The sequence below is a fragment of the Ursus maritimus genome, unplaced genomic scaffold (assembly GCF_017311325.1).
Source record: "Ursus maritimus isolate PB19 unplaced genomic scaffold, ASM1731132v1 scaffold_9, whole genome shotgun sequence".
Classification (NCBI taxonomy): domain Eukaryota; kingdom Metazoa; phylum Chordata; class Mammalia; order Carnivora; family Ursidae; genus Ursus; species Ursus maritimus.
This window is the reverse complement of record NW_024427107.1, coordinates 37,665,068-37,689,581: the sequence shown is the minus strand read 5'-3', so window position 1 is coordinate 37,689,581 and position 24,514 is coordinate 37,665,068. Positions and strand designations below refer to the sequence as shown.

Genomic DNA, 24,514 nt, shown 5'->3' with positions numbered 1-24,514 from the left:
TTGTACATAATTGAAAATACATGTACAAGCATGAAAATAATAATTTATACAGGCCACCCTGGTCTATGGTACTTGTGAATTATCCAACTGATAGTTTTACAGATAATCACATATCTAAGTTCTACTCTAGCAAAAGAAAAAGAAAAATATACTATGGACACCTATCTATCTACCTAAATGGATAGAGAGATAAATACATTATATTATATTGACTGTCTCTCTGAAACAGGAAAGTCCCAAACTACTAGAGTTCATTGTATATTAGAATAGCACACAGCTATTCTACTGGTGGTACTTATTTTCTCCTCTAAACATCATATTTGTTACAAAATTTAAAATGTGCAACTTCCGTATGCTCTGGCTCCAACAAAAACTAAGGTAAAAACAGAGACTTTATGGAGTTGGAATGTAGAATTTAGGGCTAAGCATTTCCAATATTCAGAGTAAAACAGACGAATATCAAGAACTTGGTTTCACTGGAACACGGGTTATCTTGAAAATAATCTTGAAGATTTCCTTTCACGGAAGGACATGAAGAACAATGGTTTCTAGTTTGTCATTTGTTTTTGTTTGACTGAATTCTGTGAGTTTCATATCATACTGTATAAAGAAACATTTAATCTTATTGATGTTTGATGGCTCTTTTGTTTTTTGGAGGAGAACATAGCACATTTGCTAAGTTGCTTTTATGTATTAGTTACAGATGATCCTGGATTTTTACAAATGGCTTGTAAATGTTCTAAATCTCTTACAACAAAGTGTTTCTCAGTTTTGCAAGTTTACTTACAACAAAACAGAAATAAAACAACACAAAATACCTTGGCAAAGGAAATAAATTCATGTTTACCTTTCAGTACACTAAAACTAAATGCATACCAATTTTTATAAAATAACTCTACAATAACCTACGAAGTAAATCTGCTTACTAACAAAGATTAGGAAAAATTGCTGGTGAATCTTGACCAGCGGCTACGTGGTTATTAAGTCACATCATCCTTATAGTTGAGGTCTTCTGTAGGATCTCAACAACAAAACAGGTTGTGCAAAACGCCAGAGTATGGCCTCTGCAGGGCAATTGCTAACGGCAAGAGCTGAACTGCAGCAAAACGGTCTCAGACTTCACTGTGATCACTGAGTTTGCTCAAATTCTAGAATAGAAGAGGAAGAAATAAGCACATGTTCGGCTCTTACATTGGTACTATAATCAAAGGACAGTAGGAACTGATGCAAGCTGTCCAGTCAAATGAAGCAGACAGACATTCTGTGAGGCATGGGAGTATGGTGGTTTAAAGCTCCAAGTCCAGGGTCAGACTGCTGACTCTGAAACCGGCTCTCCCACTTACAAATGGTATAACTTCCGTGGGCCTTAGTTTCCTCATTTCTAAAAATAGGTTAAATAGTAATACTACCTCATAAGGTTGTGGCAAGTCTAATGAATTAATATAGGTAAAGCTCTTAGGATATTTCTGCAATATGAGGAACAGTCGATAAATGTTAGGTATATAATAATAATAATATTAATAATAAATAATTAATAATAATTATTGTGTTATTCTTCTTATTATTATTTTGTAAATAGTGTTCTGGTTGAATATGATAGGGTTGACTCTGGGAAGCACCAAATGCTGTTCTAAGGATGAGGAAAAGCAAAACGATCCAAAGTCAAAGAAAAATTGCAGGAAATCAAAGCTCTAGGAACAGCTCTAAGACTAACTCTAAAGCCCAGTATTTGGAGGATAATGGTGACACTTTATATCATGCGAGTGCTGGGCTCTGCAAATAATATTTCCAAAGATGGCAATATAAACTTAGAGGCAAGGGCATTGGAGCAGAAAAAGCTATGTAAGGCTAATATAAAGGTTAGCACTTGACAGAGGTGGATTCAAATTCCCAGGATAGTAGATCCTGGAAGAAGCATTTATTTTACAAGCAAGCGTTTGCATTTAATAGGTGATCCCCAAATCCTCTAAGCCGTGGTATCGCGAGAAGACCCAAATTATTAAACAATGTTCACGACTGATCCAAGTAAGGAATGGAAACATTCCTGTACTGTAGCAGAGGACTCTGGGGGGGGGAAAATTGTAGTTGATTTTAAATACCAGTGAGGTAATACGCTAATACAAAAAAAATGCAAAGCCCTTGATTCTACATTCTAATTTTTCTTATAACTCCTGCATGCCAACTTGCATGGCTCACCTTATTTGAATAGATGTTACTTAGTGCAGCAGATACTGAGTCAAAAGAAACTGGTTTCTCTGAGTCTGGGTTTCCACAGTACTTCATTGCTTTTATCAAGGAAGCTACAAGAAAACACAAGTAATGTAAGGCTAGCTGGAGCGGCAGAAGGGTCACGTTCAATGTTGGCCAGGAGTCCTCCCTTACCTGCGCAATGCGCCAATGATACATCCACACTCCTGCTCCTACAGTTATTGTAAACCTGGAGGAATGAAAATAGCATACCCGTAATTAATTCAGGAGAGCAGGCAGGAAAGAAAAAGTTGGGCTTAAGAAAGGAGCATTACTAAGTTAAAACAACAAAAAGCCAATGTTTACGATATCACACCAGCAGAGGGAGGTATTGGTACACAGTCGAGCGCACCCTGGCAAACTTCTAAAAGACTGCCTCAGCCAACCATTAATGCAGCAGGAGGGTATTTACCTTTCCTGCAACTAAGTCTGGCTGCTTATATGCTCGTTTAATAAATGAAATTTCATTTAATGGAAATTAAAACACCACAATTCCTTCCCTGTAAGAATGATAGAAAGCTGTTCTCAAACTTCTTTTACTGGAAGTCAAGGATCCATTTATAAAAGTGATGAAAACTGCCGACCTACTGCTTAGTTTAATATTTTACGACAAGTTGTGCCTATTCATGGACTCTCAAAGCCCATCCATGGATGGTAAGCTGAGAACTAAAATAATCGAAGCCCAGTTTGATTGTCCAACTTCCATTCTTAAAGGTCCATCAAGATGAGAGATCCTAACTAACGTGCTTGGCGTATTTTAGAGTCTTGCCTCATTCACGTCCTAATAAACACCACAGAGGAACAACTTATTGAAGGCTCGGATTTTAAATTCACCCAGAAAAAAGTCAACCCATGAAACTCAGTGAAAATAAATTGAGAAGTTTTAGCAACCGTAGGAAGGATTTGGTTATGTAATAGAGAAATATCTTACATATAAAATATAGAAAGCATTTACAACACATTCTCAGAGTATGCACGATAAATTCAAAATTTTTCCCTTATGTTGTTTCTGAGTAAGCAGTTATACGTTAGAAGAACTGCAGAATAATGGGAGATGTGCCACTCTGAGCAGGAATAAACAAGCAAACAAACGAACAATACACGGACTGAAACTCTGCCAAGGTAAACGGCTCCTGTTTTTATAAAGTTAAAAGGATTAATTCAAGGTGACTGGTCAGTGTTTGACTTTTTCTCAAGCTCAAAACATTGCTACAGGTGGTTTATTGATGTTGATAAACCTAATCTCCAGTTCACTGACCTTCCCAGTGTCCTAAGCAGAAGAATAAATAGAAATCATTCCATTTCCTTCAACCTATAACTCATGCGGGAATATTCCCAGCACTACAGTGACTACGGAAATAATCCAGGAATGTTAGGAAGCAAGAAGACAAGCAGGACTCAAGAGACTCTGTGGTTCTTTACTCTGGACCCTCTTTCAGGGGCTGAAACTAAACAATAATATCAATCACAATGATATTTGCATTTTAAGAAATGACATTTGCAAAATGAAAACAAATAACAAAAGCTAGAATTGTTGAGTTTTTACTAACTTCTAGAAACTTTGTTGTGTCAAAGCTTCACCATTTGATGAAGTGGGTATGTCTACTTTAAGCTTACAGAAAAGCAAATATGTAAGCCCACGTCATGGAACTAGTTATGTGGCTAATATTAGGACCCGGGATTTATCTATCTTTAAAGCCAGTGTTCTTAACATACATCATAATTTACTGTAACCATGATGAAATAAACCAAATAGTAACAAGGAAACTGAAAAGGGCAAACTGACACAAAACTGCTGGTGTCCTACATACAGATAGGAAACATCAGGCCAAGAGCAAATGTTCTGTTTTGCTAATCTAAAAACAAAATGCATCGGTTGATTTATCCCATAATTCCATTGTGTAGTATTTTTTTTTAAGATTTTATTTATTTATTTGACAGAGAGAGAGACAGCCAGCAAGAGAAGGAACACAAGCAGGGGGAGTGGGAGAGGAAGAAGCAGGCTCCCAGGGGAGCAGGGAGCCGGATGAGGGGCTCGATTCCAGGACTCTGAGATCACGCCCTGAGCCGAAGGCAGACGCTTAACGACTGAGCCGCCCAGGTACCCCATTGTGTAGTATTTTAAAACTGTGAAGATGAATGAAAAAAACAAAAACCAAAAAAAAACCTCTTTCTCAACATGCCTAGTACCTGAATTATTTGGATTCCTTTGAATTTTCAACTTTATTTATTTATTTATTTATTTTTTAAGAATTTATTTATTCGACAGAGATAGAGACAGCCAGCAAGAGAGAGAACACAAGCAGGGGGAGTGGGAGAGGAAGAAGCAGGCTCACAGCGGAGGAGCCTGATATGGGGCTCGATCCCATAATGCCGGGATCACGCCCTGAGCCGAAGGCAGACGCCCAACCGCTATGCCACCCAGGCGCCCCTGAATTTTCAACTTTAGATCCTAAGCTTGGTGGGAATAGGTAACCATGTCCTCCTATTTACTAACTCTAATCCTGATCTGCAGTATCTAGAGAGAGGGACATTTGAGCAAATTCAAAATAAATTTAAAATACAATTACACACAAGCTGTACATCCTGGTCTTTCCCAGTAAAGAAACAATCCTAAATCTAGTGTTTCTCAGAATATGATCGTGGACCACTTGCCTCAGAATCACCTGCGGTAAAGATTCCTGGACCAAAACTAGGACCCTGAAGAGTGCATTGTCGATGAGCACCCCAGGTGAGCCTTCCTTCGGCACATCCCCTGAAGACCCTGGTGACGCAGAGGAAATAGAAAGGCCGAACACAAGGAGCCCTCCAGTCAAGAACTATCTGTCTACAGTCCAGATTTGGATGCAAGAAAACATGACATACTCAGGTTGAACTATGCCAAATTGTGCAAAGTTTTTATAGTGAACAACAAGAAAACAAAAGCATATTATATGGAGAAAAGGGGTGACATACCAAAAATAGCCACTAGATTCAAGTCTAGGATATCTAAAACAACCGTTTTTGCATAATTTGCTTTCTAAATATCAGCTCCTACTAAAACAAAATCATCCCCTCGCTTTTACGAGGTGAATAAACGGTGATCCAGGAGGGTGAATGATTTCCCCCACGCCTCACACCTAGTGGGGCAGCACTGGAACGACACCCACTAGTGTCAAACACTAAGCATTCTCCTCCCCATCTTCTTACCCTTATCTTCATAGGAAAACGATACTGAAGTTGACCTTTGCACTGTGTTTCTTGTTTTTGTTTTTGTTTTTACTTTTGCACTTTCTTGAATTTGGAAGTTCGGACATTTCAAATTTATATTTATAAATGAGTAGAGGCACAGTTATGCAACAGCACAGAAAACAACCAACACGCATAATGGGAAACCTTCTAGAAACTACTGATCTTAACTCTTTAAAATTCTATTTCCAATTTCTGCATCTCGCCCTAATGAGTAACTAACACAACACTCTCCCATCCTCCATAAATAAGTAGATAACCGAACAAAAATATATGAACAACTGTTTTCAGTGGGAAGAAGGAGCACAGGACTGAACTCCCTGAGAGGAAGAAGACAGATGAGACGAGCTCTCTAAGAGCTCAGCTGCCGGCACAAAGCAGCTTCTGGGCCAGAGCGTGATGGGTGCCTGAGTAAAATGCAAGAGCTTCACTGAGCTGAGCAGACGGAAGTAGAGTTCTGGAAGGATTAGGCGGGTGAAATCTGTGGGGAAGAGAAATGGAAAAGAGAGAGATAAGCAGAGAAAGAGCTCCAGAAATTTTCACAGGATTTTTAAGTTTTTGGCAGAAAACAAAGCTACCCATGGGGGAGACTATGAGGCGAGGGTAGAGAACCCCTGGGGGGCAGACACCCAGAGACAGGCAAGCTGAGCTCCATGCAGCAGAAGCTGGTGCGGGACAAAGGACAGTTGAAAAACAGATGTTGCTCCATCCTCAAGACCCTTGCCCAACAAATTTGAGACACTAAGGGAGAGAGCAAATGAAGAAAGGAGGTAACTTCCCTATTGACATAGTATTTACTAAAAAAAAAAAAAAAAAAAGGGACACCTGGGTGGCTCAGTCAGTTAAGCATCTGCCCTTGGCTCAGGTCATGATCCCAGAGTCCTGGGATCGAGTCCTGCATCGGGCTCCTTGCCCAGCTAGGAGCCTGCTTCCCCCTCTGCCTGCCACTCCCCCTGCTCGTGCTCTCTCTCTCTCTGACAAATAAATAAATAAAATCTTTAAAAAGTAAGTGGAGGAAAAAAATTCCAGAAGTGTCAGTTTTCCTTGAATTGGAAAAATTAGGTGTTTGTCTTTCTGTGGAAATGTCCTGTGAGCCATGTTCATTTTAAGGAAATAAGCAGTTTTATTTTTTGCACACCAGGACCATGGAGACACCACGAAGATTATGGGGTAGAGAAGTAAGCACCACCATCAGATAGAATGGAGAAAAGCCCCTGCACTGGGGACTGCCTGAGAGGTCAGATATGGTATCTGGTGAGACTACACCCATCCATGAGGGCAAGAGAAAACATCCTGCCATCACCAGGGCCACTTTCTCATGGAGGGGACTTTTCTTTCTAGAAGCCTGTGAGCTGACTGCCCAGCAGGCACTATGCTCACTACATCTCAACCCTGTGTTCTGTTCTCTCTGACTACCTGATGTGACTACCCCCACCGCGCCCCCACACATACACACACCAGAAGCTTGACAGGATCTCCTGAAGACAACTCTATGGCAGTGGGAAGGGTCAAGTTCTATGTCCTTTGGGGAGAATGGGTGAGACGAGTATTGAAACAAGGGGCATCAAGACCCCAGGGCTGAGAGAGTAGCTGGTGAAAACCCCTGCTACTACAGAAAAGGGAAAGAATCAGTCCAAACACAAGCTATGCAAATACCTCAACAAGCATGGAGACTCCAGAATAGTCAAAAAAAGTCACTCCACTGCAATCCAGGATTAAAAAGCACTTCTCATTTGGGCATGGCTGGGAAGCTTCCTCTGCAGGAGAAACAGACTCGAGTTAGGGAGATTCTTAGAAATTTCTGCTGCTGACTGTGTTGAATGTGGAAAGGTAACAGTGGCCTCCCGTGTAAGAAGACTGATTCCAAACACTTCCATTTTTATATTTTTCACTTAATTACAGATTACTTCTGAACTCTTTAACTTTTAATTATTCAGACATGATTTCAGGTAATTATGACAGAACTCAGAGAGGAAGATGGGATGGGTTAATTACGTCTCATTTCACAGGGAGACAAACTGAAACTCAGCAATCATTTTAAAGGGTTTTGAAAGAATACTGGCAAGTCTGTGCCAAAGACAGGCTAGAATCGAGGCCTCCAGGCATTCTGAATAGCACTCCTTCCACACAATCACATCATTTGCTTCATGGGAATGCCCAGAGGTAGAGCCCTGCTTTGTGGTGTCTGAGCTTATATAGTTTGGCGGTCACATTTTAAGGAAAAGATTCATTGCAGGGGCTTGTCTATTGGCCTTGGAAGGGATCGGTGTGAGAGACCCTAAAAACTAAGCTTTATTTGGTTCACAGTAAATCTGCCTCTGAATGTACCCAAGGGGGAAAAATTTACTCAGGACATCATGGATCGTGACCTCTTATTTGCTGATGTCTTCATGGCCACAGTTCCCTCATGTGAAATGACTTATTTCTAAAGAATGACAGGCCATGTCCGAAGTCCCTCTAAGGAGTGATATGGCTCTCAGAACAGACCATGTAAGGTAAGATTCCTCCACTGTTAATAGGCAAAATCTGTCATATAAACTCCAAATCATTAATGATTATGAAATTCTCTGAAGAAATAAATTCTTAACTGGAATAGTGTAGATATTTAAAATACCCATGATTTTCCTCTATAATGGCTACAAAAATGTGGGAATATCGTTGTTTCTCAGCACCGGAGGGAAGTGTAAGGGAAATTATGTATTTTTTAAACCTGCTGCTTAAAGGTAAAACGAAGTGGAAAACACAGAATACATACTGAACATTTAGTTATAGCAGTAACTGTTAGCACAAAGAGAACTGCTACAGAGTAATTTTAATGTATTTGAAAAATGGTATTCAAGCAGAGCATTTGCTTCCAAATTTCACCTTTTGATCTATATTTACATTTATCATTTGAAATAATAACTATAGAGCAGGTACTCCTTCAGGGAATATTTTTGAACATAGTTGCTCAACCCTAGTTCCAACTTCGAGGTTTCAACATTGTAGCAGGGGATACAAATGTAAGCAAAATACTACCCCTTTCTTCGAGGAGCTCATCCTTGAATGCCAAGAATAGCACTGGTATGTACATGACATGATAAATGAAGACGAACGGGAATTTACAAGGAGAAGTCTCTGGAGTGATCACTCAAGGCTTCGTGCAAACGTAGACTCGTAGGATGTGTATGATTCCAAAAAGTAGAAATGATGCGCTGTGAGTATTCCATACGGACAGCTGTAATTGAACACTAAGGATAGTTTGAGATTCCAAACTCCTCCTTCTCCCAGTCAGCCAGCATATACTGAGGACCTACTGTGTGCCAGGCACTCCAGGGGTGCCTTCTGTTTTCCTGCTTCTCTCATAGAAAGGAGGGCTAAGAAGTAAGTGTAGGTTCAGGCTATGCTTCCATTAGCCTAAAACAGCAAATTAGAACTTTAAACGAAATTGAAGGTAATAACTTAGCTCATCCATGGACTGCTCAGTAGTAATCATTATCATTCGCCATTTGCTTAATTAAACATAGGACCTACCTCTACTAATGCTCTTATTTATATCCTCAGATATAACGTGCCCTGCTTGTTATCAGAGATAGTAAGGGATTTCCTGTAAGAGCACAGGAAAAAGAAAAATACATATCTGAAGCAAAGGTGAATAGTGGCATGTTGATTGACATTTATTCCTTCTATCTCCTAGTCCCATAAATAGACACACACACACACGCATATGTTGGCACTATAATAACTGGTGTACATATAGTGTTATTTCATTTTGCTCAGAGTTACAGAGACAGAATTACTAGATCAATATTAAAAGAGTTGCTAAGACATTTGGCTCATTATTTGATCCATGACATGTATTTCCTTGAATATTTTTTAAGATTCATAAGCACACTTTTATCCAATTTGAACATTTTACTGAATTTCCAGAGGATAAAAATTTCCTTCTAACAATTAAATTATCAGATAAGCTTTCTTCCAAATGTTCGATAATTCAGATATACAAATATAAAATATATACACTAGATGAGATATTTTCTTACGAAGGTAGATATGAAAAGTTTTAGTAAGACTAATGTTTGCAATGTACCGTGGAATTCAATATTTAAATGGTTCCTATGCAGATACTTTTGAGTATATCTGTCTCAGAAAATAAAATTTATGTGGGGCGCCTGAGTGGCTCAGTCGTTAAGCGTCTGCCTTCGGCTCAGGGCGTGATCCCAGAGCTCTGGGATTGAGCCCCACGTCTGGCTCTTCCGCTGGGAGCCTGCTTCTTTCTCTCCCACTCCCCCTGCTTGTGTTCCCTCTCTCGCTGGCTGTCTCGCTCTCTGTTAAATAAATAAATAAAATCTTAAAAGAAAAAAAAAGCCTCTGGCCAGGCCAAAAAAAAAAAAAAAAAAAAATTATGTGATTTCCTTAAAGGCTGTAGTGGGGCGGAGCCAGCTCATACCAGCTCCTTTGACATCTCTTCAATATGTCAATGTGTACCTATCTCCTCAATTCCATGATTAGGGACAGCATGTTGGTAGTTTGGAATCAGCCATGGTAGAAATATTTACACCATGGAAATGGGCAAATACTACACATCAGTACTTTTCCACTAACTTACCTCATTGCCCCCTGTTCCAAGAGTTGCTTGTTAAAGATTTACTAGCGCATCACTGTTTAAAGGTAGAGATTCTTGTTAAATTAAGAAATACAATCAATAATTTTTAAAAAACCCAATGGCTTTGACTAAATACATTTCTTAAACCACTGCCATCTTTAGCAAGAAATCTTAAAACGACAATGACACAATTTGATATCAGAATTTCGATAGCCCATTTTCCATCCATTTATACAGCACCATTCTTAACAAATGCCATATATCTTTTACAAAATAGTATATATTTCAAAATAAGCTACAATTTAAATTCTTAGTTCAAAAAATTCTGTTGAAAAAATATCATTAATATTTAATCCCAAAAATTAAAAATTAAAAAAAATGAATTTTTCTGAGATTTTTAAGACTCATTCTTTACTAGAAAACTTAATTGTCATTGGTACTCTCTACAAAGAGGCTTGAAAAAAGTAATTATAATCGGAAAAAATATTAGCAATCGTTGTATTGAGAAATGTCCAAAAAATGTCAATGCCTTGCTTTTCCTGAAAGAAGCCACATAAATCATAATCTATAACTATTACTACATGGCATGAGTTCTATCATCCACATTCCTTAGCCAGACAGACATGGCTAATCAATCACGGTACTTTTTCCACTGAGTTCAAAGATCTTAGAATTTTTATCAACTCACTGCTTCAGAAGGCCACTAGCTAGTTCACAAGAAACATACCTGTCAATCTGATCTCAATACTACTGTGAAAAAACAATCTATTTAGATATTTAGAGGGACTGAGTATTGGATCTAAATGACCAGAAAATGGTGGTAAAAGGTACAGAAAATTCTTTAAGAAACAAGTATTTCTTCTTCCCTAACCTATCACACTTACTTCACTTGTAAATTGCACCTGTCATTCTCTATATTTTCCTATAGTTATTTCATAATTTAAGTGCTGATAGGCTGTTAACTATAAAAATGTTTGCGTTTTATCAATAGCAGTACAAAAATTTTCCTTCTATTGTCTCAATGTGCTTGCTTTGTCTTTCATTTTTATACCCAGTTTCCTCTTTCCCTTCATCAAAATAGGGCATATTTTCAGGCCATTCAAAATGAAACAAAATAAAATAAGAGAATTGTGCCATGTAGTTGTAGATAATAATTTAAGTAAGCTATTTTAAGAGAAGCAATTCATGATGCCTCTTCCAAATAAAAAAGACATCTTAAGTGGTAAAGTTACCAATTCACTCAAATGAAAATTTAAATACAATGGACACTTCTGAAATCTTTCCACAAATAAGTGAAGTTTTCTTTTACACAGCACCCTCTCAGTTCTGCCATTGTACTGATTTTATGGCTATAACCTTGTGTTCTAAGCTTCTAAGTAAATCAACCGGTGCAATAAAAATCACATCATCGTAGAAAAGAGTAAAGTGAATTCACAGCTAATATCCTGCCTTAAGCAAAATGAGGTAAGCTTGGAGCATGTGCAAAGGAGACAACTAATCTATACCCATGTGGGATGTGGTAAATGATGGGCTTTATCTACAAAAAACAACATTTCAGAAAGAAATTAACCATCAGGTGTGGGTGGGCAATTAACTCCAGACTGTGGAAGCCAGCTCTTTCCTGTAGAATATTCATTAACTCCTTTAATTAAAAAGTATTCATAGTTGCATAATTTAGGAGTGCTTTTCATATACTTCAAAAGGTTCTTGACAGTCTGTGAGTCACCCATAATTTTTTAGGAGAAGGAATTTTCTGTTGATATCAATTAACTATTGAGAAGCAGATTTACATCTCTAATTTTTCAAGAAAACAAGGAACTATGAAATATGTAGAAAAACCACAACATTCTCTTTGGAAAACGTGCACATATTATCAAGCATCTCATTTGTTCATTCATTCATTCAAGCAGTCAGTCAATACAGACATAGTTGGGGCTCTGAGTGCTGTCCTAAGTAAGGCAAGTAGAATGGTAAACAAGAGAGATGATGTTCTCTGCCCTCATTGGACTCACAACCAAGCCAGCAAATCAGCTGATTGAACAACTAATTTGAAATATTCTGAAGGCTGGAAAAATTAGGCACAAAGTGCTAAGGAGATATAGGAATGACCTGGTGTGGGGGACAGAATAATGGCCCCCAAAGATGTCCACATCTTAATCCCCAGACCGTAAATAGGTTGTATTATGGCAAAAAGAATTCTGTGGATTTGATTAAGTTAAGGACCTTAACATAGGGATGTTATCCTAGATTATCCAGGGGGTCCAATGTAATCACAAGGGTCCTTATGACAGGAAGGTGGGAGGGTGGGAATCAGAGAAGATGTGGTGGTGGATGAAGGGGTCAAAGAGAAATTTGATGATGCCCCCACGAAGCTGGTTTGAAGGAGGAAGGGGCCAGGAGTCAAAGAATGCAGATGGCTTCTAGAAGTTGGGAAGAGAAAGGAAATAAATGGACTTTCCTCTAGAGCCTCCAGAAGAATATAACCCTGCCAAAACTTTGATTTTCTCCTGTTGGATTCATTTCAGCCTTTGTCCTCTAAAGATAATATGTGTGTTGTTTTAAGCCACTAAGCCTGTGGTAATTTGTTACAGCAGCAATAGGAAACCAATATAGCTGGGTTGCTGGTTTGGGGAATGGGGAGTGGAGGTGACTGCAGGGAACTTGTTTTAGACAAGTTTTAGGATCTGTGATAGCAGAAATCATGCCTGCTTTCTTCAGCCTTGAACACGTAGCCCCTGTCATGGTGCCCAGGACTTAGTAGATGTTCAGTAAATACAAGAAACATTTGCTGAGGGAACAGGACATGAAACAATTAATGCAGGAATGAAGAGAAAAACAGAACATGTGAGTGGAGATCTGGAGGATAAGTAGAAGTTAAGCAGGTGAGAAGGAAGTGGAGGTACAGCTGGCAAACCAGAACCCTAAGAGAGACATGCGCAGGAGTGCCTCTTGGGAATGGCATAACGTGACTACAATGTCTTGGGGACACAAACCTCCACATGATAATGGAAGATTTCTTCACATTTGAGTAATTTTTGTTTTCATTCAGATAAATATGATGACTGTGATCTTATCATTTATATAGCTTGTTTCACATATTTTGATTATCAATCATGTGCTCAACTATAAATCTTCCCCTTCTGTGAAAATTATTATGGGGGGATGGATTTTTTTATTCTCTTCTCTGTTTCCTATTCCCTTACTCAGCTATGTCTCCCTTTGATTTAGTTACTTGCAGATCTCTTTGGTGTTCCCCCCAAACCCGCTGGATGTCTCTTGTATGACCTCCCAGCATCTTATATTCACCATCCTCCAAAGTAAACTTATCTTCCCTTTTCCTTCCCCCCATGTTCCACGTCATCCCAGTATGAGAAGTTCAAAGCTTCAGAATCATTTTTTGTTGTGCCCTCTCCCCTCCTCCAACACCCAAACAGAGCCAGCTGTGTTCATGACATGTTGAAATCTCTTTCAAGTTCATCCTCTCCCTCCATTTTCTTAGCCTTGTGACCAAAGTAGAGGGATTCACAGTGCTTGTCTCCCTGCAGACTGCTTTCAGACCAGGCTCTCCTGTCCCAGCTCTGAGTATCCCTTCCTATGCCTGCCCACCTGCAACAGGGACCTGAGTCCTGCCTCTGTTCCTAACTAACTGCATGATTCAGAGCAAGTTAGTCATCCCCTATGGGCCCCATCTTCTTCATCAGTAAAATGAAGAGTATCCTATCACCTGTTTGAAAATGGAAGTATAGTATTTACTTAATACCTATTTCAGAGTTATCAAGAAGAATGTCTTTTGAAAACTGTCAAGTGCTGTACAAATATCATCTATCATTATAATTTTCACTCAGTGACCAAGTGTTCATTGGACAATGAAGGATAATGTGGTGAAAATTCAAAATGTATTTCTTGCCTTAAAAATCTAATTAGAAGGAAAATTTGCAGAAAAAGAACCACCCTATAACCATATAAGACATTATGTGACTGAGTGAAGCATGTGGTACCTCTGCTTTTCTATTACTATGATCTCCATTTCACAGCTGAAGATACTGAATTTCAGGCTGTGCTGACAGCATGTTCCCCTGCATGGGTCTGGTTGACTTCTTTTTCTGCCTAATGGGATTGCCAGGCAGTGTGTCCTTCAATTTACTTTACTTCTCTATGAAATCTTGAAGACAGTATAAGGTTTGGATTGGCAGATCGAGGAGATGGTTCTATTTGGGAGAATTCAAATAAAGGCTCAGAGCCAGGGATGACTGACTTAGATACAGGGACCATGAACTGACTTATCTGACTTGGATAGAGGACTGGTATGATGTGGAATAAAAGGGAAAGCAGTTCAAGAAGAGAAGGAAAGGCTTTGCTGAGGAGGAGGGGGCACTTGATCTACAGAAAGGAAACTTTATGATGAATCGTAAGACAGATTTTAAAGTACAGGTGATTTAAGATTAATCTGTCATTACATCACAAAACAGAGTACAACCAGGATGGCAATTACATCTCACCTTGCATGTCAACACCCACCATCTGCAGTAGCTTCCTGCAGCCCCCGGCTGAGAAGATTCTCAGGCGACCCTGGCTCGTAGGAGGAAGTGCCTTGATCTGCTAGTTCTGTCTGAAGTGAGCATAGGACACTGGATATTTCTCTATCCATGGATTAGAACCAAGAATGTCTCATAGCAGAAAAAAAAAAGGACTAATTCATTTTGCACACGATTAAAGACAGACTCAGTCACGGAAGTGAAAATATAAAGGTAATAAGACCAAGAGTTATAGGTTTTAGTAATTAAATGGGAGGAAAAAAATCAAGAACATGAACAGTAAACACATCCTTAGCATTTAAAGTTCAGGGAGGGGAGAGGAAGATGGTGTTTCTGAACAAGAAGGAGAGATGGGAGGACCCAGGGCTGTCAAAAGAGGGAGAGGAGGAGGATACTGGAAGAAACATTCTTTCTACTAGTTCTAGTAGAAGAGGATTAACTACTGAGCCAGACAGAAGGGACCCAGCAAAGGTGATGGTGCCCATCAGTCACTGCTCTGTGAAAAGGGGGCCTGGTCTAGTGAGGCAGAAGTGAGGACACCCTTAAAAAGTTTCCAGTGAGCAGAAGAATAAGACATTCAAGAAATGATCATTAAATCAGTACTATACCAGTGTTACGCAAGCGTTCTTTGAGAGGATAAGGCAGGAGAAAGTCAATTTGCCACAAAAAGTCAGAGAAGACCAGAAAATGACATCTGAGCTGCATCCATGTCAATATGGGTCAATGCCGTTGATTCATGTATTTATATAACATTTACTTTATATGTGATATATTCATTAAGAATAAACTTGGGATGTACTGTATGGTGACTAACATAATAAAAATTATTATAAAATATATTTTATACAGTAATACAATAAGTATTATAATATGTTACCTCTTATATAAACATTCCACACATTCTTTATCCATTGTACTGGTAATGGCTATTTCAGTTGTTTCCAGATTTGGGGGAATTATAAAGAAAGCTACTATGAACAATCTTGTAAATGTTTTCAGGCATAAATATTAACAGATTCCTATTTTATTTGTCTTTAGAAATACAAAAATTAATATGTCAGAATTTTCTAAGTTTATGTAAGTGGACTTGGAATTTTATAATACGCTTTCTTTTGTCTTGCTTTTTTTCGCCCTATTATGTTTTATATAAGACTTTTTCAATTTTCTTTATTGTAGAAATATATCAAATAATAAATATATCAAATAAAAACTCAAGAGCATAATATACCATCATTTACATGTATATTTGCTACCTTTTTTGGAAATATAAGTTGTTTTCAGCTTTGGACAGTTTTACAAATAATACTGTTGTGAATATTCTTGTTTGTATAATTCGCTATACACAAGCTCTCATATCTGCAGGTTGCATAAGTAGGAGTGGAATTGTTGATCATAGGGTATGTATATCTTTAACTTTAAACAATTCTGCCAAACTGTTTTTCAAGGTAGTTGTAACAGTTTACACCCCCACCAGCATTGTAGGAGACTTCTTGTCCTACATTCTCACTAACCTTTGGCATTGTTTGCATTGCTCCAGTAACTACTGTAATAGGTAAGCATATTCTCATATGTTTACTGGTAAATTTGAAAATGCCTGCTCATGTCTTTTACCCATTTCTATTGGGTCATCTCCCTTTTTTTATTCTTTGATTTGTAGAGGAGTACAGTCCTTTCTTGTTATATATTATATCTATCTTCTCCCACTCTGGCTTATCTTCTCATGCTTTATATGGTAGCTTTCATTAAACAAAAACTCTTAATAATGATCTAGTAAAACTTAATGATCATTGTCTCTATGCTTAATGCTTTGCATTTCTTGTGCATTTTCTCCTACATTCTCTTCTAACTTTATATTTTGTTTACCACTCTTAGGATTTCGATTCACCCAGTACTGATTTGGTGGTATGGTGTGTGAATTACAATGAATAATTTCATTCATTGTAGACACATGATTTTCTCAACATTGTATATTAGTAAGACTGTCCTTTCCTCACTGCTCTGCAGTGTCAGTTTTGTCACAAATCGAACACCAATATGTGTGAGAGTTTTCTCCCCTTCTGGGCCCCCTACTTTGTCCTATTTATCTGTTCATTTATCTTGGAACCAATACTATACTGCACTGATTATGAGAGCATTATACTATATCTTGACAGTTAAGAAGACATTCGCTCCCCCTTGTTCACATATTTCAAGAGTGTCTTGGCCTATTCTCTGTCTTTTGAATTTCTATACAAAATTTAGAATCAGCTTGTCAATTGACATTAAAATGTCCTATTGGAATTTTAATAGGGATTAAATTTATATTTACAAATCAATTCAACATAAATAAAACTGGCACCTTTTCAATATTGAGTATTCTAATCAAATGGACATTGTAATCTCCTTCCATTTATTTATAAATACCATTTCCTTAAGCGTTGCAAGTATTTTTTTTGTTATAAGTATTTTTAATATCTTGTAATAAAGTTTTACACTTCATCCTGTGTAGGTCTATACATCTTTACTTAAATTTACTTGTAAAAGAGAGCATGAGGTAAGATAAAAGGAGGAGGAGGACGAAGGGAAGGAGGAAAAGAGGAAGGGCGAGGAGAAGGAGGAGTGAGTGAGGAGAGAGAAGACAGAGGAGGAAGAGAGAAGTAGAAATAGGAGGAGTGGGGAGAAGGGCAGAACAGGGAAGGGAGAGGAGATGGAGCGGAGAGAACGAAGATGAGGAGGACAGTACAGGGAGGCAGAATGGCAGGAGAAGGAGAGAAGACTTATCCTCTGGTCTACATTCAAGTCACGACACTTAGAGGTTTTTTTTACACTAACTCACCATTGCAGTTGCCGTTGGATAGAGAATTGAGCAACGTGTTTTGTTCACACTGAAATGAAAATGAATATAGAGAAGAATAACATTATAACGATTCACTTCTGTCCCTGAAAACAGCACACCTTTCTTTTCTCCATAAATATAAAAAATTAGGCTCGAAATATTATTTTTCACTAGTCTTTTTTTTTAGAATGATAAATACAACACATTGAAATAATAAAATGACCATTGGTTCTAAGTATTTATTTATTCAATTTTATTACGCTATGTTAGTTTTTGAGGTAGTGCTCCATGATTCATTGTTTGCGTACAACACCCAGTGCTCCATACAATACGTTCTAAGTATTTATTAGCTCAGTAAATAACGTACATTACCAAGTCAGACTATCTTGTTTAGAACATTTTCTGCAAGACGTAGCTTGTTTTGACTTTTGATCAGGAATTAAACATTTGCTTCTGTTTTCATGTAGTGTATCCAATCAGAAATTAACCTCATCCACACCACATTCTCTGAGAGAGAGCCACTAACCATGTATTTCATATTACATGGAAGTGAACTGTTCATCTGCAGCTCCATGGAAACGCCTGAGAAACAGTCCCGATTTATGGAAATGCTGGAAAGTGAAAATAACCTGTATCCTACAATCAAAGTTCTTTGAAATTGACAATAATTGATGCCTCTAATGAGATCACATGCTATCTACCTCTCAAATGTTGATGATGAGAGTAATTGATATTTCTGACTACTTGCTACATACTAAGGACTCTATATTAATTATTTGATCCTCAGAAAAATCCTACGAAGATACTAATCTCATTTTTCATAAGAGGGAGCTAAAGATTGGAAAGGTTAAATAACTTGACAGAAGTCACAAAGCTAGTAAGAACCTCGGCTCAAACCCACGCTCATGCTTTTTCATTCAGAACTTCATGCTCCCAAGCACCACATTATACCACTTCTCTGAGACATCACATCAGTTTCATCTTCAAGGCTGACTAGAGAACATCTATTTTCTCTTCTTGATACCCAGTGTGCAGCTTATATACTTTAATTCTGGGTCTGACAGTTATCAGCTGTATTTCCACCAGGTTATTTTACATTTCTAAGTCTCAATCTTCCTTTTTTGTAGCAGTCAGGTTAATACCACTTACATCATGGGGCTGGTGATGATTAAGTTGGCCTAGTTAAAGGGACTAGTCCTTGAGAGACATTCAATGCATGTGAGTTCCTTTTCCCTCCTCTTATTTTTAATCTGTGCAAAAGAATTTTCAATAATTTATGTAGATACTGCACCCTCAAGGAGGTGAAGCATAACTCCACACTCTTTACGTGTGGGCTGCTACACCCTGATCTTACCACGCTAAATTCCAAGAGAAGGATATTCTACAAAACACCTGACGAATACTACTCAAAACTGTCAAGGTCAACAAAAAAGAAAAGTCTGGGACATTGTCACAGTGAAGCAGAATCTAAGGAGACCAAAAATAACGTGATATCCTGGATGGAATCCTGGAACAGAAAAAGGACACTGAATAAAGCGTGAAGTTTAGTTAATGACAATGTATCAATATAGGTTCACTGATTGTAACAAATATGTCACACTAACCCAAAATGCTAATAACAGCAAAAACTGTATTGTGCGGGGTGTATAGGAACTCTCTGTACTAACACTTTCCCATTTTTTTGTGTGTCTAAAACTGTTCCAAAAAATAAAATCTATTTTAAAAAAATACCTGGTCTGAGCAAAAGAAAATTTTGGATAAACAGCAGACTGAAACTTCCTTTGTAAAGTGAAGTCACAAAATGGTGATTATTATATGAGTATCCATCTGTATATAACCTACGTAATAATGAACATGAATCCACTAAACACTAGCACCCTGAGATCATCACCCAGAAGCTTCTACATTCAGGAAGATATTTAACGATGACATGTAGGAAATATATTGTCACAGTATAACAAAGCAGGAAATCCTTTATCAGTTTGAGTTTTGAATACAGTATGATTCTTCTTGCCCTAGGGTGTTTTAAATGCCCTTCCATCACTGCCATCTGTTGAAAATACAGCTGGGAGAGAAGACCAAGGCCCCAGCAGAGCACCCCAGTTTAAGATGGTACTGTGGACCACTGTACAAAGTGCAGTGAAAGGAGGTAAAGCTGTGGTAGACGTTAACTGATGCAGACTTGTTACTCTAAAACTGAAATTGGAACAAGCAGGGGCCTTAGAACAAGAAGTAGATATCTCAGACAGACAGTGTATGGTAAGAATAATAGGAGATGTCCCAAAGAGCATCCACACTGCTCAATCCACCCATTTAATCATTCTGAATAAAGGTTTATCTCTGATTCCTCAGACAGAAGAGCTTCCAGATTACCATGTGAATCCTTAGTGTATCCTTTAAAACTCACAGTCTGTAAATACACACAATATTTGCATTATTCTCATTATAGCGAAACATACTCTCAAGAAATCCTTTCTCACCACCATAGAGTTCTGAGTTAAAGAATCCCTTTGGATGTCATTATGTACCAATAACCTAGATTCATGAACACTCCTTGATTATTAGACTCAAAATTCCTAAGTCCCAAGTAGGTGGAATCATATATGTGGAACCTCCTCCCAGAAGGCTCCATTAATGAGATTTATTTCTGACTTGATATGCTATGAGAGAAACCATATGCCAATTTTCAATTTCTGAACACACGTTGGAATAACCTTAGTCTTGCAGGAAAATGCTAAGGAAAATACTATCAGCTATCAATAAATAACTGCTTATAAGAATATTCAAGTCGGATACTCTACTAGACATGATAAAGCCTACAAAGAAGCATATCATTTCAAGAAGTAAACTTATATTTTGGTAAAATAAGACTACACGTTTCTTACTGGTTAATTCGGTTATTTGGAACTGTGGACAAATTTTCCCACAATATTATTGTGCAAGGTAGTTGTGAGTTTACGTCAGCCACAAGAACCTGCCTATCTCACAACAGAGCTAAACACTACTATGAATTAAGCATGGCTTTGTAAAAGAAAGAAGACTTGCATCCAACTTGAACAACTAGGAATGTATGTCCATCTTTGGCATGAGTGCAAGTTCTTCTCAACCCAAAATCGCAGGTGGGGTTCCTAATAATCTGCTGAAAATGACACCCTAAAGAGTGAGGGGAAAAGGCAGAGCTGGAGATATACAGGCAGGACCAGTCTTGTAGGCATGCAACCTGTGTAGTCATACAGGTTCCCATGCTTGGAAGGGTCCCCTACTTGATTTAATGCTCTGTGAATGCCATCTTGAAATTCTCAATAATTGTTAAACAGGGGACCTCACATTTTCATTTTTCACTGTGCCCAGTAAATAATATATCTGATCCTGGGTTTAGGGCCTCTATGGTGTGGATATGAGGCCCTAAGATAGAAGCATAAAGCTGCAAGGAACAGGAATGTGTTACTGGACAGCTCCTGAGATGCTAGAAATGAGAGAGTCAATACTTCCTATGTACTTGAGCGACTGGGGATAATATACACTCAAGGATACAAGAGAAAGAGACCTTTGTAATCTGAAGTAGTCACAGAAAGCTTCATGGAGAGGGTACTACTTGCACTCAATCAAACTAACAATATTAGTTAAGATTTTATAGTATTGAGTAGGACAGACAATATTCTGACTGCCTTGCATATTTTAACTCATTTAATCATCCTGATTATAGATCAGGAAATCGAATCACAAGAGGTTTAAAATCTCAGTTAAGTTGCCACAGATCATCAACAGCAAACCCAGGCAGCTTAGCTCCAAAGTCCATGCTTATGGGCTTAAGGATTCAGATAATCACAGAGAGCTTATTTACATAAAATCAACCCGAAGCACATTTGATGTCTCTGTTAATGAAGATAACTTGTGGAGATAAAGAATGCTAGTCTTTTTATATAATAATGTTATAATGATGGCAACAGTTTATGCTTCTCTGAAGTCATTTATCAGATTCTATGTCTTTTAGATTTGGATCTGACTCTTCTTTCTCTTGGTAAAAAGGTCCTTTAAGCTAAATGATTTGTCTTATTTATTCTTTTCAGGGTTATAGTACCTAGTACATATGTCCACTAGATAAATGCTGAATGAATGAATGAATGAATGAGTGATTACCTAAAAACTAATTACAAGAACCAAATGAAAAGTATAATACAATAGAAGGCTTTGCGGAGGGAGACGTTCCTAAGCACTCTTATAATGTATTATATTTCATGATTCATACCTTAGTATCATGATATAAGGGTATTTGTAGTACATTATTGTAATCATGAACTAGCTGATCCTACCTTGCTGACATCATCCAGTAGCTGGTTGCTTGCATTGTCCTTTTGGATTATGTTCATTAGATCAGTATGAAACTTCTTTGCATTCAGGAAAACAAGTGGATTGTTTATTGAGATAATTTTCACCTGCTGCAGGGTTTCCTTTTGGAGGAGAATAGGAATTAATTCAGAGTTCTGAATGAAATAAAAGAGGATAACTCTATCTAAAGAGTCTAAATCTTACAAATCCAAATGTCACTCAATGATGAAGCAATCTCTTAGCCAAGGTTGTCATTATTAAAACTTATTTGGAGAACTTACTATACTATCATGCTTCTTGGGAAAAATACGTACTTCCTCTTTACTACGAAACATTAACAACTATGAGATGAGTCTGCATCTTTTCAGAAAGTGGCCCTTATTCTTACTGATTTGGAGAGGGTAACACTCTAGGATATCCAAAAAGTACCAGGAAGCCCTGTCCTCCCAAAAGTACCTCTTTCATACAATCTAGAAATCAAAAATTTATTCACTGGGTCATCAGTATTTTTTCAATGAAAATATGTCCTAAAGGGTCAACTCTCAGTCATTTACCTCATAATGACATAGCTTTCTTTTGGCTAGAATTATAACCTTACAAGTGACTGATAGTTCTAAATAGGAGAAAGAAACCAAGAGGTAGTATGGGGAATGTGGTTTCACTTTGGGCAGGCCTAGGTTATACTGGATTGCCAGGATGCAGGTAAGAGATGCAGGAAAGGACAAGAAAACGCTTCCAAACAAAAGTGACTGCTTTGGCCACTGCCCAGGTCTTCTGGCACCAATTGTTGGTGTGCAACTGAAATCATGTTCTCCATGATCTTTGGGACAAGGGTCTGACCTAGAAATGGAAAAGATGGGAAGTTCTATGAAATAACTCCTTACCAACTAAATAAAGCATACTCCTTCAGGTTTTAGTACTTGCATAGAAGAGGAAACCCAGGGGATAGTGAAGCATACAGTCAGAGAAAGAAAGATAAAAGAAAGAAAATATTATGTATTACTCTCAGCTTCCTCATCTTTTTTTTTTTTTAACATTTTATTTATTTGACAGACAGAGAGAGCACAAGCAGAGGGAGAAGCAGACTCCCCGCTGAGCAGGGAGCCTGATGCGGGGCTTGATCCTGGGATCATGACCTGAGCCAAAGGCAGGCACTTAACTGAGCCACCCAGGCTCCCCCAGCTTCCTCATCTCTTAAAGTAGATATATATTTTTTAAACTACATAATCTCAAAATGTTTCTATGGCTATACAACTAATTAAACTCTAGAAAGTGAGATTTGCTATGAATAAACAATTCCAGAAAACAAAAACGTTAAGTTATCAAATTAACTTTTAATCAAGAGTAAACTTCTTACAGAGAAAGACAAATCAAGAAACAGACTCTTAATTATAGAGAAGAAACTGATGGTTACCAGAGGGGAGGAGGGTGGGGGTTGGGTTAAATAGGTGATGGGGATTACGGAGGGCACTTGTGATGAACACCAGGTGATGTATGGAATTGCTGAATCACTATATTGTACACCTGAAACTAATATAACACTGTATGTTAACTCACTGGAATTAAACTTTTTAAAGAAGAATAAATCTCTTACAAACAAAAAATGAAACAATTCTTGGACCTGTCATATTTAGTTATCATAAAGCCCCACATCAGGAGCAGGTGGCTCAGTTGGTTAAGCATCTGCCTTCGGCTCAAGTCATGATCCCAGGGTCCTGGGATGGAGACCCACATTGGGCTCCCCGCTCAGTGGAGAGCCTGCTTCTCCCCTACCTCTGGTACTCCCCCTGCATGTTCTCTCTCTCTCTCTCTCATGAGCTCTCTCTCTCTGTTCTGTCAAATAAAAAAATAAAATCTTAAAAAAAAAAAGAAGCCCACATCTTAGACCAACCCACCAATCATACCACATGATTGGGCCAACGTGTTGTTTAAAAGTTAATTTTTTTTTAAACAAACAGGCATTTGTTTAGGAATAAAGATTCAAATTGTGTCAGAAAAGAAATTCTCAATGGGGTTGAATTCACCCCAAAAGAGGTCTCCCACACTGAGGATGTGTGTTTCATGTGAAGAAGGTGGAAGGGCATGAACTGAGGAGGGAAGTGGCGGACCCCAGCCATGCTTGAAGTTGGCTAAAAACTCCACCTGACAGCTCATGTTCAAATCTTGCTCTGAGCTTTCTTTCCCTTTATTTTTAATACAAAACATTAAATGATTAGTGAAGTGTAATGTTCTAATAAAATTAAGATTTCCATGTGACGCGGTTATTATTCAGGTATGTGACTAAACCAGAACCAGTGTTTAAAGACATGGAAGAATTCTGGCATTTCTATCTTCCCTCATTCACATGCCCACATGTTTAGCCTGAAGAGAAAGAACAGATTAGATAGAATTTATCTTCTGAATAGTCTTTAAGCTGGAAAATGGTCAAAGTGGAATTCTCTTTCAAAGCTACGAATGTCGAGGCTAACGTGCATAACTGTTTGTGTAGGGTGGATACAGAGAGGCCTTGAGGGGCTCAAGGGACTTTGTGTGAGCACTTAATTCTCATGGAAAATTTAAAGAAAGAAATGAAAGGCATCACTGGTGGAAAACTTGAGTCTGGGACACTCTTGGGGTTCTGGATTCTAGTAGCTCTCTATGAAGCAAACTTTTTCACACTTATTAAAAACACAAGTGATAATGTATATAATATTGAATCGCTATGTTGTTTACCTGAATCTAATACAGTAGCATATGCTAATTATTCTTCAATTTAAACACATACACACAGGCACA

At 38.1% G+C, this 24,514-nt stretch overlaps 1 protein-coding gene across 1 annotated transcript in view; it reads right to left on the bottom strand.

Annotated features, from left to right (window-relative positions):
* Positions 1 to 1,001: 1,001 nt before the first annotated feature.
* SLC26A7 (solute carrier family 26 member 7) overlaps positions 1,002 to 24,514 on the bottom strand; it is a 108,304-nt gene continuing 84,791 nt past the window's right edge. Inside the window, exons 13-18 of the mRNA XM_008689134.2 lie at positions 21,724 to 21,861; positions 17,411 to 17,459; positions 7,132 to 7,232; positions 2,383 to 2,437; positions 2,197 to 2,300; positions 1,002 to 1,148 (exon numbers count right to left, since the gene is read on the bottom strand). Of these exons, the coding sequence (XP_008687356.2) occupies positions 1,113 to 1,148; positions 2,197 to 2,300; positions 2,383 to 2,437; positions 7,132 to 7,232; positions 17,411 to 17,459; positions 21,724 to 21,861 (483 nt within the window). The 3' untranslated portion in view covers positions 1,002 to 1,112. The remainder of the gene's footprint in view (positions 1,149 to 2,196; positions 2,301 to 2,382; positions 2,438 to 7,131; positions 7,233 to 17,410; positions 17,460 to 21,723; positions 21,862 to 24,514) is intronic.